Source organism: Neoarius graeffei, chromosome 7 (assembly GCF_027579695.1).
Source record: "Neoarius graeffei isolate fNeoGra1 chromosome 7, fNeoGra1.pri, whole genome shotgun sequence".
NCBI lineage: Eukaryota > Metazoa > Chordata > Actinopteri > Siluriformes > Ariidae > Neoarius > Neoarius graeffei.
Genome location: NC_083575.1, coordinates 76,280,235 through 76,293,883, shown reverse-complemented (window position 1 = coordinate 76,293,883; position 13,649 = coordinate 76,280,235). Strand labels below are relative to the sequence as shown.

At 41.0% G+C, this 13,649-nt stretch overlaps 1 protein-coding gene across 3 annotated transcripts; it reads left to right on the top strand.

Moving 5' to 3' along the window:
- The first annotated feature begins 58 nt into the window (after nt 1–58).
- LOC132889680 (GTPase IMAP family member 8-like) lies at nt 59–3,738 on the top strand. Of its 3 annotated transcripts, none has more exons than XR_009655083.1 (3): nt 59–170; nt 564–2,042; nt 3,209–3,738. XR_009655083.1 is itself a non-coding variant. In XM_060926422.1 (2 exons), the coding sequence occupies exon 2, from the start codon at nt 570–572 to the stop codon at nt 1,848–1,850; it is 1,281 nt and encodes a 426-aa protein (XP_060782405.1). In that variant the 5' UTR covers nt 59–170; nt 564–569; the 3' UTR covers nt 1,851–2,687. The 3 variants fall into 3 exon arrangements, 1 of the variants encoding a protein (XP_060782405.1); XR_009655084.1 differs by having other exon boundaries at nt 564–2,620; nt 3,425–3,738; XM_060926422.1 differs by lacking the exon at nt 3,209–3,738 and having other exon boundaries at nt 564–2,687.
- The last annotated feature ends 9,911 nt before the right edge of the window (nt 3,739–13,649 follow it).

Genomic DNA, 13,649 nt, shown 5'->3' with positions numbered 1-13,649 from the left:
CTTTGTAAAAGTTTTATATACTGGCATGGGATTTGTAAACCCTCCTCTCTGATGTACACAACCATAAATGGATAACTTGGCTCATGAGGCTGGACTCTTTACAGCCTTAAATAGTTTCAGCCTCAGTCTACCACAACTCTTTTGTCTGCTTCTCTGTCGACTTCACAAAGGTGAGTTTTATTTTTAGATTATCTCATGTCTTATGAGCATACTGTACACATGCTCTGGTTGTATGTGTTACAGTTTTAATATAGAATAAACAAAAATGCTCAGCATAGTTTACCCAAATAAAAATGTTATGGTTGAATTTTCCCAGCATGAACCAGACAGTTTTAGAGACCACACTGGAGTAATATTTTGTTTATATTACCTCTGTACAGTGTATTCCCTTTTGTGAAATCTCTGAAGAATTGATCTAGACGAATATTGGAATGTGGATATTTAGATATTAAGATATTCAGTACAAGATATTTGAAATTTTACAGAATGAAAAAAAAGAAACAAAGGAAAAAATTCCTCATATTTTGTCAGTGACTATTTCTTTCAAACTGTTGTGATTTCAGATCACAATGTCTACAAAGGCAAAGAAGACTTTTACTGATAATTCAGTACAGATCATTTTAATTGGTGCTACTGGCTCTGGTAAGAGCTCTTCTGGAAACACAATATTGGGCAAAACGCTGTTCAAATCAGCAGCATCTGCAAAGTCTGTGACACAGCAATGTGAAATTGCTACAGAGATAATCAATAACTGGAAGGTTACAGTAGTAGATACTCCAGGCTGGGACTGCACTGCACTCACTGAATGTGAGGTCGTGTCCCAAATAAAACAGGCTCTACAATGTCTTGATGGACCTTTCTCCTTTCTCCTGGTCATACGTGTTGGCTCAATGGAATCTGAAGAAGAAATAAGTAAAATCTCTGGAGTTCAAAAGGTGCTTGGCCGCACCTTTCTGGATCATACCACAATCCTGTTTTCACGCAGTGATGATCTTGAAGGGAAAGATTTTAAGGAGTTTATTAAGGAAGGAGGTAAAGAGTTTCGTGATCTGTTAAAGCAATGTGGTGACAGATACCACTGCTGGAACAATCGAGATAACCGATCTGATGAGGCAGTGGAAGAACTGCTAAAGGATTTAAAAAAGACAGAGATGATAAACCCAAATTCCCAATCAGAAAAACCTTCTGCTTCTTCCTCTTCTGGTGACCAGCAAGAAAATGCAGTGACTAATAGAAAGAGATCTGGAGATACAGCAGGCTTAGAAACGGATATGTCTGAAAATCAAATCAGAGTTTTATTCCTTGGAAGGAACAGAATGGGAAAGACTTCAAGCATCAATACCCTTCTTGAAAAATGTTTACAACATGAAGGAGGTTCAATTTATACATGCCCAATCTCTGGACTGAGTCTGAAGCTGATAGAATCTCCTGGCTTTGATGATAATCTGGAACAAATTCAGGAGGCCATCTCCAAATCTGTGTCCGATTGCTCTCCTGGACCTCATGTCATTATTATAGTGCTCAGCGTGGAGCATTTCACTACAGCAGCAAACACAACCATGAAACATGTACAAGATTGTCTTGGACAAAATGCCAGTAAACACTCAGTGATTCTGTTGACTGGAGTGGATAATTTGGAAGGAAAACCCATTGAAACCTACATTCAAGAGAATCAACATCTCAATGAATTAGTGAAAATACATGAGAACAGATTTCATGCACTCAATAACAGAGACACCAGCAATAAGACCCAAGTGGATGAACTGCTGAAGACGATTAATTTAATGTATGAAGAAAATAATAAAGAATTTTACACAGATTCTGATGACCAACAAAGTACTTATTTATAAATATAAAAGTAGGATTACAGTTAAATGTAATTTGAATCTTTTACATTTGTGTGATCAGATATTGTTCATTACATTTTTTTAATGAAAATGAATGATCTCTGCAATCAGTAGTTGGTTTAGAAATGCAAAAAGAATGATCACAACTAGTTTATCAAGAATCAGGACTCACCTGGAAATGTCTGATTAGCCAAAGTATGTATCAACTTTTGCTTCTTGTAAATATGATTATAATTATATTAACAATTTATTATTTTTTGTTTACATTAATCTTGATAGGAGTACATTTCACACAAACTGATTCTCACTTTCTGGCATGCAGTTAGCTTGGCTCCATAATGTACACAATAAATAAAAACATGGCACAGTGGTGTAGTGCTTAGCACTGTCACCTCACAGCAAGCAGGTTCTGGGTTCAAGCCTGCTGATTGAGGCCTTCTGTGTGAAGATTGCATGTTCTCCTTGTGCTTGTGTGTCTTGTGCTCTGGTTTCCTCCCACAGTCCAAAGACGTGGATTAGGTCAACTGGCTCTAAATTGCTCATAGGTGTGAATGTGAATCTGAATGTCTGTCTGTCTCTCTGCATTAAAAAGAAAGAAAAAGAAAGAAACCACAACTTGATTCATCACATACTTGTGAAATTTCCTACCGGTATCTGCATTTAACCCATCTGAAGCAGTGAACACACACGCGCACACACATGTGAGCAATGAGCACATACCCAGAGCAGTGGGCAGCTGTGCTAACAGTGCCTGGGGAGCAGTTGGAAGTTAAGTGCCTCGCTCAAGGGCACCTCAGCCCAAGGCCGTCCCATATTAACCTAACCGCATGCCTTTAGACTGTGGGGGAAACCGGAGCACCCAGAGGAAACCCACGCAGACACGGGGAGAACATGCAAACTTCACACAGAAAGGCCTTCGCCAGCTGCTGGGTTCAAACCCAGAACCTTTTTTGCTGTGAGGCAACCATGCTAACCACTACACCACCGTGCCGCCCAATTAATTAGCCCCCTGATAGGGTTAGGGCGACCTGTCCAGGGTGTACCCCGCCTCTCCTCCAGTGTCAACTGGGATAGGCTTCATCTCATCCATGGCTTGTTATGGATAAGCAGTATAGAAAATAGCTGGATGATGTAAAACCACCATCAGCTCACTCTCTCTTGGTATGTTTATGTGAAATGTACTATATATTGCAATTCATGCTTGTTCCATTCTACTTTTTGATTGTAAATTGATTGTACATTGCACTTTCTTGTAATATCTATCACTGTACCTATACCTATCACTATCACTGTAAATATTACAGATGTCATGACTTTATCATTTGTACTTTACCTGCTTGTTTTGTGATTTGTGTTTGTAGCTCCTCAATGATAATTGAGACACGGTGGTGTAGTGGTTAGCACGGTTGCCTCACAGCAAGAAGGTTCCGGGTTCGAACCCAGCGGCCCGCGAGCGCCTTTCTGTGTGGAGTTTGCATGTTCTCCCCGTGTCTGTGTGGGTTTCCTCCGGGTGCTCCGGTTTCCCCCACAATCCAAAGACATGCAGTTAGGTTGACGCGGGGCGGCCTTGGGATGAGGTGCCCTTGAGCAAGGTACCTGACCCCTGACTGCTCCCCAGGCGCTCTTGTGTGGCTGCCCACTGCTGTGTGTTCACTGCTTCAGATGGGTTAAATGCAGAGGATGAATTTCACTGTGCGTGAAGTATGCGTGTGACGAATAAAGGTTTCTTCTTCTATGATAAACAAGAATAAAATACAAATTAACTGCGTGTTCAATTGCTGATCCCCCCCAACTTTTAATCATGTCTATCACATATAATTTTTACTTTTTACTAACATTATGTTTTAAAATGGGGTAGGGATATATGATTCAGTGATTCCTCTTTTTTAATTTATGATGCTTTGGTTTTTGTTATTAATCAGCCATAATAAAAACCATTAAAAATAAATTGTTCATTATTTCCTGCTGAGTCCAATATATAAATACAAATGTGTTGGAAATGGACAGAGAATATAAACCAGAAACCAGTTGTGATTTTAAACAGTTGTCCTTATATTGTTGCATGAGCTCCACCATGTGGATATATATTAAAATCTTTGCTTCTGGAGTTCATCACTAGATGGAGTCCTTGAATTAGGCTCCTGGGGTTGCTGGTTCTCTCAGAGACGTGGCATTGATCGTTTTATCTGCCCTCACTATTGACGTCAGTATGTGTATTCTCTTTTTCTCCCCTTAAACTGCTGACATTTGAAGCCACACTGCTATGAGGGTAGATTGGTAAGTATACAGTATGTAGAGAAATAAAACACATAAAAGAAAAAGTTAATTAAATATGTGTCAACTAAATATTACAATTGTTGTTAAAAATAATGATTGATTTAAAAAAAACTACTAAGTGCAGAAGGATTTGAGTGGTTTTAAAATATCTCATGCTAACTAGTGCTTCATTATCCATTTCATATTTCTATAAATACCATGCCGTTTTACTGTTGTAAGTTAGTGGTCCGTTCTGTTAGATGCCTTGACACTAGAGTTGAGTGTGTTTTGTTGTGCTTCCAATGAGCATCTGTCTCAAAACTGTGTGAGTGAGAGTGTGTACAATATGTGATTTAGTGAACAGCAGGTTTCTTGCTCATTTGCTAGGATCTGTCATATGTGCACATTTACTGAAAATGTCCTCTCTGTGAACATCTATTCTGCCAGACTCTGTTTAACTTTTTTTTTTATGTTTGCACATAATCACAGGAATGAATCAGACAGCATTACATGAACCATTAGGAATCATGAAAACCCACAATGTATGTCTTTAGGAGAGGAATGTTTCACAACCTTTAAATTCATTCCAGAGGCTGACTCAATGTCAGCACGCTCTGAAAATAATTAAGTTTTATTTGGCTCAAACCTTATATTCTCTCCAACCATTGTGCAATCCTCCAACAGCAACAGAATTCTCCCCGTTCTTCTGTCAATCTTACACCTCTCTTCTACTCTGATAAAACACATCTGGGGATATTAATCAGTGTCTGTGCAGACCAAATAGGGAGCAATAAAGTCATTAGCTGTAAGTCATATCAGTTCTAAGCTTCAAAGGAATCACTTGGAAGACATACAGTTGAATGTAGCCTATTGGTTTCAACATAGAAAATTAAATTGTACCTCTATTTTATAGTTTGTATATTTTATACTCTCATAAATTGTCATTTTTTTGTGTTGCTTTGAATCTGCTTTTGATGTTTGCTGCATTTTTGAAAAGATACAAAAAATGCACACATAGGTTCAGCGGATCTTTTTGAACTGAAAATATTTTTCAGTGGAAAATGACTAATACTTATAATTTACAACTTACTTATGATATACAGTTTTATCCCCTTCAAGCAAAGCCTGGGAAACTGGTCAAGGATGAGAGCAAACTATGTTAAATCCCATTCCAGTCTGCAAGAGGCTTGAGACTGGGGCAGAGTTACACCTTCCAACAAGGGAACAAATCTAAACGTATTGCCAAAGCTATACTGTAGTGGTTCAAAACCAAGAACCTGAATATTTTAGAATGGTCCAGTCAAAGCTCAGATATGATTAAGAATCTGTGGCAAGACAGGAAAATTGGTGGTCACCAACAGCCTACATCCAATCTGTCTAAGCTTGTACAATTCTGCAGTTAAAAATGGGCAAATATATCCAGAATCAAATGTGCAAAGCTGATCAAGAGAACTGCGTTTAAATGTTTTGAGGCTTGTGCCTATAAGTTCCTGTTTATTTGTGGAGCTTGTTATATATTTGGGGAGCTGGTGTTATTTATTTGTACTTTATGCATCGTACATACCCCGATATTAAAAGTGTAAGGAGGCCACAGGGAAATGCACACACTCAAACCACAGAGAGATAATGAAATTTTGAATACCACAAGTAACTTTGTGTCAACAACGTGCTGTAGGGGTTGAGCTAGAACTTCAGCAAACAATCCAGCAGTTGGAGCTGCATAATCTATCAGCAATCCAGTAAAGAATATTATGTAGTCAGCACTGCATATTAAAGAAAACATATTCAGACTCACGACAGGGGAAATTTAAAAGGGCTTTAACATACTTTGTAATTAGGTTGGTTAGATTAGTATGGCTGTATATCAGATGCATATAAATGCTATGGAAAGGTACAAATGTCAGAACTCATTAAAAACAAGAAAGCACAGCAGAGGATGTATTTCCTGCAGCGGTTGAAGAAGTTCAACCTGCCAAGCAGGCACTCCTCTCTGGCAGGAGGCTGCAGTCCATCAGGACCGAAACCTCACACCACAAGGCCAGCGTTTTCTCCACAGCTTTTTCTCCACTGCACACTGATAAGGCCAGAGACTCCCACTGAAATGTCAAAACTCATTAAAAAGCAATAAAAAATAATCCCGTCAAGGGTATTTGCCTCTGATGCCCCCTCGTGGCTGAGTGAAGACCTTATAACCCATTAGGTAAATGCAACTCAAGTGACTGAGACATATCTCAGAAGACTTCAGCTGAAATTATAACCAGAGGTGGTTCTACCATGTATTATATATCATGAATACTTATGCAACCAACATCCATACATTCAAAAGTGCATACATCAAGTAACTAAAAATCCCCAGTTAAGTCCATTTTGATTCCAGGTTGTAACACTACAAAATATGTAAAAGTTCAAAAGGGGTGAATTCTTGTGCAAGGTACTATAAAAAGAGGTCTTTTATCTATGAATAGACATAGATGCAATCACCTCTGATACTACTGTAACACCAAGGCCAATTCTTTTGTTTTCTGTTATACACTGAAGAAATTTGGGTTTGAAATCAAAAGATGAATGTAAGATGATAGATCTATTGAGATAGATAGATAGATAGATAGATAGATAGATAGATAGATAGATAGATAGATAGATAGATAGATAGATAGATAGATAGATAGAATTTCAGCTTTCATTTCCTGACATTTACATCTAGATGTGTTCAACAACTTAGAACCATTAGTGGCAGACCACCCAATAATTTGGTAACCAAAAGTATTGGAACTGATCGTCTTAAAGTAAATAACATCATTTGTTTGCATATCCCTTGCTAGCCGTAACTGCATCTACAATAACTGTATCAAGCAAGTGACCCATAAACATCCTTCCTGTTTCCCCAGTCAGTCTCCTCTTCAAAGGTCTCATTGCATTGTTTTTTCATTAATTGTGCGTTGGTCTCTAGTATGAATGAATGTCCTGTGAGCTGGTTTTGGTGAAAAAAAATGCTGTGGTTCTCTTGTTTCAGGCTGTTCTAGTTTGGTGGAGGAGTGGGTGGCGGGAGAACGACAGGACTTCAGCTCTTACTCATGAATATTCTTGACATGTAAACGTGTTACCTCTGATTGGCTAACAGCACTGTGACGCTACCTCCAGTGGGTGAGAACAAGCGGATGTGGGTGTCTTTGTAAAAACTGTTTCAATTGGCTATTATGGTCTCGACATCGATGTTTTGACCAATAACAATGTAGATAACACGAATTTTACATCACATTCAACGAGATTTAAATGAGACTAAAGATGGCGACTTACAAATAATGTGCAAACGTCATTGGAGTTAATAAAGTTTGAACAGCATGAAGGAACATACCCCAACCCCCCGAAATTAATAAAAACAAATTCTCAACGGATTTGGCATAATATAAAAAGGTCATTTCTTTACTCAGAAAAAGCGGAAATCCGCCGAAAAGCGGAAAACTCTCATCCCTGCCTAGCTTGTGACCATGTCATGCATGCTAACGTGGAGAATATGAACATGCTATTTTGTAACAAAAACCTTCGAACAAAAAGTTCATGTTTTACTTACAGCTTGTGAGCTGGTGGTCGATCGTCTTGATGGTACAGATCCAAGTATTAAAAACAACCTCGAAGCAAAACCACTACTGAAGGCACCGAAGTTTGAAAAGTCACTGTGGTTGAAACGATCAGAACACAGTACTAACGTTGCATTATACTTCGCTGGTGGTGTTCCAAAGATAAATTCCAACCATTTCTCCTTCAGCTCTTCTATCTTGGGCAAGAAATGCAACATTGATGTGTTACTGCCACAAATAACACAGGCACGAACTTGTTCAGACATGTTTTCAACTTGCTGTTAGGTCCTCTTCATTAGCTACTGACGAGATGGGCTCTGCTATCTCTCCTCGTGCTTAAATCCAAACTTTCTTCCCGTGGGCGGTCGCAAGCCAAGGTGGGCGAGGCCATGAATACTAATTTTCGAAGTGACGCAAGTTTGTAGGGCTTTTTCAGATTTGCTTGTTTTTCCGACTATTTTCTTTCAAAAGCTAATACAGGGAATGGGATTAGAATTACATTTTCACATGCAGCATGCATATGCAACTCGGAGTGAACTATGGTATTTCAAAAAGAGCCAGTATTAAACATTTTTGGTGGAAGGACACCTTTCAAGAGGTGAAATGCATGTACAATTGTGTTAAGGTCTGGTGATTGACTTAGCCAGTGTAAAACTTTCCACTTTTTCCCCAGACTAAGTCCTTTGTTATGTTGGCTTGGGTCATTGTCTTCCTGCATAATGACGTTCCACCCAATTAGACTGAATGCATTTGTCTGTAAATTGGTAGAGACGTTTTTGTAGACTTCTGAATTCATTCTGCTGCTACCATTGTGAGTTACATCATTCATAAAGATTAGTGAGCCTGTTTCAGAATCAGCCATGCAAGCCCAAACTATGACACTATCTCCACCTTTCTTGAGCATGTGTGTTTTATAGCATGAGCAGATCCTTTCTTTCGACACAGTTTGGCCTTTCCATCACTTTGGTAGTGGTTAATCTAGGTTCCAGAACTTTTGTGACTCTTCTCTGTATTTGTTTTTTGTGAATTTCTATCTGGCCACCTGATTCTTACAGCTGAGGAGTGGTTTGCATCTTGTGGTATGACCTCTATATCTCTAATCTTAAAGCCTTCTTTGAACATTGGATTGTGATATCTTCACCCCTGCCCTGTGGAGGTTGTTGGTGATGTAATTGACTGTTGTTTTGGGGGTTTTCCTTCACAGCTCTCACAATGTTTCTGTCATCAACTGCTGTTTTTTTCCTTTCCTATTTGATGTCTGGTTTGTTAGTACACCAGTGATTTCTTTATTTTACATGACATTCCAGCTTGCTATATTGGCTATGCGCAATGCTTGTGCAAAGGTTCTGATTAATTTTCCCCTCTTTATTTCAGCTTCAAAATGGCTTGCTTTTCTCCGAGTCAGCTCTTTGGTCTTCATGTTGATTTATCCTTTTTAACAACAAATGCAGTTTTCCATAAGTAAACCATATGCTTATTTGTGGTGTGTTTTTAATTCGAAGGTGCTTTCTGGGAATAAACCCTACCACTGGCTCCAAGGCCTCAACTGGGAAGATCCTTGGTAAGAAAATTGCCAAGATGGTCCAGAAGAAACATCACTCCTTCATTGTGAATGTGTGCAGTCTGTTAAAGGATATGGGACATGAAACATAAAAGCACGCTATATCAGTTTCTTTCCATTAAAAATATGAATTAATTGCATCAACAAATACAAAATCATCTATTAAATTCAGCAAAATCGTTATATTCGTGATGATTATATGGCATTTCTGCTCGACTTCCGATATGCATTTTTTGCAACCGGAAGAGCCGCTGTCACGTGATCATACGTCACAAAAACTTTCGGGCACAGCACAAGCGGGTACGTAGATGAATGGAGAAGTGGATGACAAGAAAATTGTTTTTATAGTCTTTAAAGTACATTGGACATCATGGTGTATTGTGCTGCTTATGGTTGCAATAATTCCAATGGGAAATGCCCTGGAGTAAGTTTTTTTGCATTCCCCAAGGACCCGAAGCTGAGGAAAGTGTGGGCTCACCTGCACATGCGCAGTAGGCTTGGTAGGACAACTTTACAGAACACCTGTTGAAAAAACTTTGCACCTACTGTTTCCCACAAACTGTATTCGTACCATTTCACTGAGGATTCTTTCAACATTAATACTCAGGTACTGAGCGATATTAATTCATGAAACATGAAACAGGAAGCATAAGGATGAGAAAAAAAAACGGTTCAAATCGGGAAGCCGCGCACACCTGCGCCAGGCTGCACAAATGCGCGCAGCTTCCCGACCCAAACCGCCTCTCTCTCATCCTTACACTTCATGCCTCATGCTCCATGAACCAACATCGCTATTTTTTTTAAAAAAATCGGATCTGCGCGATTCAGCCGTGAAAAAGGCGGCATCCGCCGAAAGGCGCGCTGTTTGCATCCCTGCACAGAGGCCAGGGGACAGGGCAGTAATATTTTTGTTGATATGAGTGATCCGGTGCGATTTCGCGACTCCCCTGTTGAAGACCTCTGTGCTAAGTGTCTGAAAGCCGAGGTAAGGATTAGTATTATAATTTTGGGTGCATCAATTATTGATTATCATAATTCTGACTCGTTTCGCCATTTTGAATGTTTTCATCTCGGACTCTGGAAGCATTGTATCTCAATCAATCTTGAAAAATATCAGCAAAAAAAAAACTAGCTTGCAATGGACTTTAGCTAGATCTATGATTAACTTTCAATGTATAATACAAAAAAAATAATACTTCTTTCAACAGATCATTAGCCTTTGAGCAGAATTGTTTTTAACTTACCAGGAAGTGTTATCCAGCCGACCGCTTTCAGTTTCATGAGGGCTGAATGAACTCTCACTCTCAGAATCATCTGACCCATCAGAGTAAAGACAAGATCCATGTTCATGTGAACTGCCAGCTATCGGTTCGAATTGATAAGGTCTAACTTCACATCTCTGTGAAACATCGGGAATATCACTGTCGATGGTGTCCATTTCGGTAACCTGTTTACATTAGATTCCCAAGCACTGGCTCCTTGGAAAGTTTTTGTGACGTCACGGGTCACGTGACCACCTAGCTCATTAACGAATCCTTGTTTTACGCTGATGTATAGAAAAACTTGAATAATGTGATGATTTTCACATTTTTGACGCCCTGCAGTGATTTAGATGGCATTTCTTATGTCCTTTATACATAATTATGCCCAGGTAAAAATCCATGTCCCATATCCTTTAAGGAAATCAATGGACTTTGACTGGCTTTGTGTTTTAGGGCATTCACAGCATTTCTTTATCTGGGTAATCTTGTTGCTGAGTGATACAAGGGAATTTTGTTCTTCATTTTCCAACTCTCACATTAGCCAGAACACATCTGTGGTGTCCTTTTGATTTTTTTTATTTTTGTGAATTGATATCATTTCTTTGTATTTTTGCTCATGTGTTCCTGGCTTTACATTAAAATAGTCAACAAAACTGTCCTTTGTATGATTGTTTAATGAGGTATGATTTTTAATGACTGTTTAATAGTGGTAATTTGACAATATATTAACTTTACAGTACTTTACCTTAACTTTACAGTAATTTTTGCATAAAAGTTTTACAATAATTTACTGGCAATTTGAGTTGTCAATAAAATATTGTAAAGCAAAGCAATTACAGGTTGTTACTATGAAGTAATAACAGTATTATACTGTATTTATTCTAACAGACCTGTAAAAAAAGTGTTAATAGTAAAATAATTACATACATGTCAACCTTTAGTTACCCATGCCCTTATAAAATCTGTACTTTTCCCTTACATACACCCATGAGCCCTTATATACGAGAAAAAAATTCCAATATATAATCCAAAGCACCGATTGTTTTATTCCACATTATACACCCCTATTGTAATAGGCATATTTATCACACTGCATCAAGTTAAAGGGATCAAATAAGCATGTACTGAATAAAAAGAAATTCTAGATCCCAGAGAAAACAACTGAATTAAAAAGGACTATATATGTACAGTCAAGTAAACAATTATCTACTAAAGAGAATGACTGAATGTGGCAGTTTGTATGAGTGGGTGGAGCACAGAAGGACGGCAGGCCAGAATTAAGTTTAAAAAAAACTCTTTTATTGTGCACTTTTCAGTCGCACTCTAATTCTCCCGGCCACACACACACACACACACACACAAGTTGTCTGGTTGGGGAGAGAGCTCTTCCTCTGCTCTCGCTCTCTCTTTAAGTAGGGCGTGGTCACTGGGGAAGACACACAAACACACGTTAATAGACCTCAGGTGCAGTGATTCTGCCACTTACCTTCCCTGACTTCGCCCTCCGGTCACAGAACGACGCTTGACCACGCCCCCGCTGCCACATATCCCCACTGCCCGACTCAGGCCGGGCGGCTGTCCGGCCTGCAGCCGACCCCCCCCCCCCCTCATGGGAGAGGAAGTCCGCCATGACCATCTGCGCCCCCGGCCTGTGGATCACCTTGAAGTTAAAGGGTTGGAGTGCCAGATACCAACGGGTGATCCACGCGTTGGCATCCTTCATGCGGTGGAGCCACTGGAGGGGCGCGTGGTCCAAACAGAGGGTGAAAGGGTGTCCCAGCAGGTAGTAGCAGAGGGCGAGGACCGCCCACTTGATCGTGAGGCACTCTTTTTCGATGGTGCTGTAGCGCCTCTCACATACCAACAGCTTCCTGCTGATGTACAGCACTGGACGGTCCTCCCCCTCCACCTCCTGGGACAAAACAGCCCCCAGCCCCCCGTCTGACGCATCTGTCTGTAACATAAAGGGGAGAGAAAAGTCAGGGGAGTGTAACAGTGGCCCCCCACAAAGTGCAGCCTTCACCTCAGAGAAAGCCCGCTGGCATTGAGCCGTCCACTGGACCGGATCTGGTGCCCCCTTTTTAGTGAGATCAGTCAGCGGGCTGGTGACGTCCAAATAATTAGGTATAAACCTACGATAGTAGCCAGCCAGCCTCAGGAACTGTCTCACCCCCTTTTTGGTCTTGGGCCTCGGGCAGGCCGCAATTGCTGCTGTCTTGTTAATTTGGGGACGCACCTGCCTGTTGCCCAAGTGGAAGCCCAGATACCGTGCTTCCACTCGCCCAATTGCACACTTCTTCAGGTTGGCTGTGAGACCCGCTCACCTCAGCGACCTAAGGACGGCCCTCAGGTGTTGCAGGTGCTGCGGCCAGTCATTACTAAAGATAATGATATCATCGAGGTACGCGGCCGCATAGGTGGTGTTGGGACGGAGGACCCTGTCCATCAGCCGCTGAAACGTAGCGGGCGCCACAAACAGCCCAAAAGGAAGTGTGACAAACTGGTGTAAGCCAAACGGTGTGGAAAAGGCCGTTTTTTCTCGGGATAATGGAGTCAAGGGGATCTGCCAATAACCCTTTCTCAAATCCAGTGTCGAGTAAAAGTGAGCCGTGCCTAGTCGATTGAGCAACTCATCAATACGAGGCATTGGGTACGCGTCGAATTTAGACACTGCGCTGACTTTTCTATAGTCTACACAGAACCGGACTGACCCGTTGGCCTTGGGTACCAAGACCACCGGGCTGCTCCAGTCACTGTGGGACTCCTCGACGATGCGCATTTCGAGCATGGCCTCGAGTTCTTCCCGAACCACTTTTTTCTTATGTTTGGGTAGCCTGTAAGGGCGGCTGCACACTACCACCCCCAGGGGCATCTCAATGTGGTGCTCTATGAGGTCGGTGTGGCCAGGCAGGGGCGAGAACAAGTCTGAAAACTCGGTCTGCAACTGGGCAACCTCCGTGAGTTGGGTCGGGGAGAGGTGGTCTCCACAGGGGACTGGAGAGGTACGCGATGCCAATGCTCCCTTTTGAACCTCCGGCCCCAGCTCTGCCTTCTCCGGAACCACCGACACCAACGCCACGGGGACCTCCTCGTTCCAGAGTTTGAGCAGATTGAGGTGGTAAATCTGTAGCGCCCCCACCCCTGT

What these genes read in the sequence shown, in the direction of transcription:
- LOC132889680 (XM_060926422.1), top strand. Translation starts at nt 570, where the DNA reads ATGTCTACAAAGGCAAAGAAGACTTTTACTGATAATTCAGTACAGATC.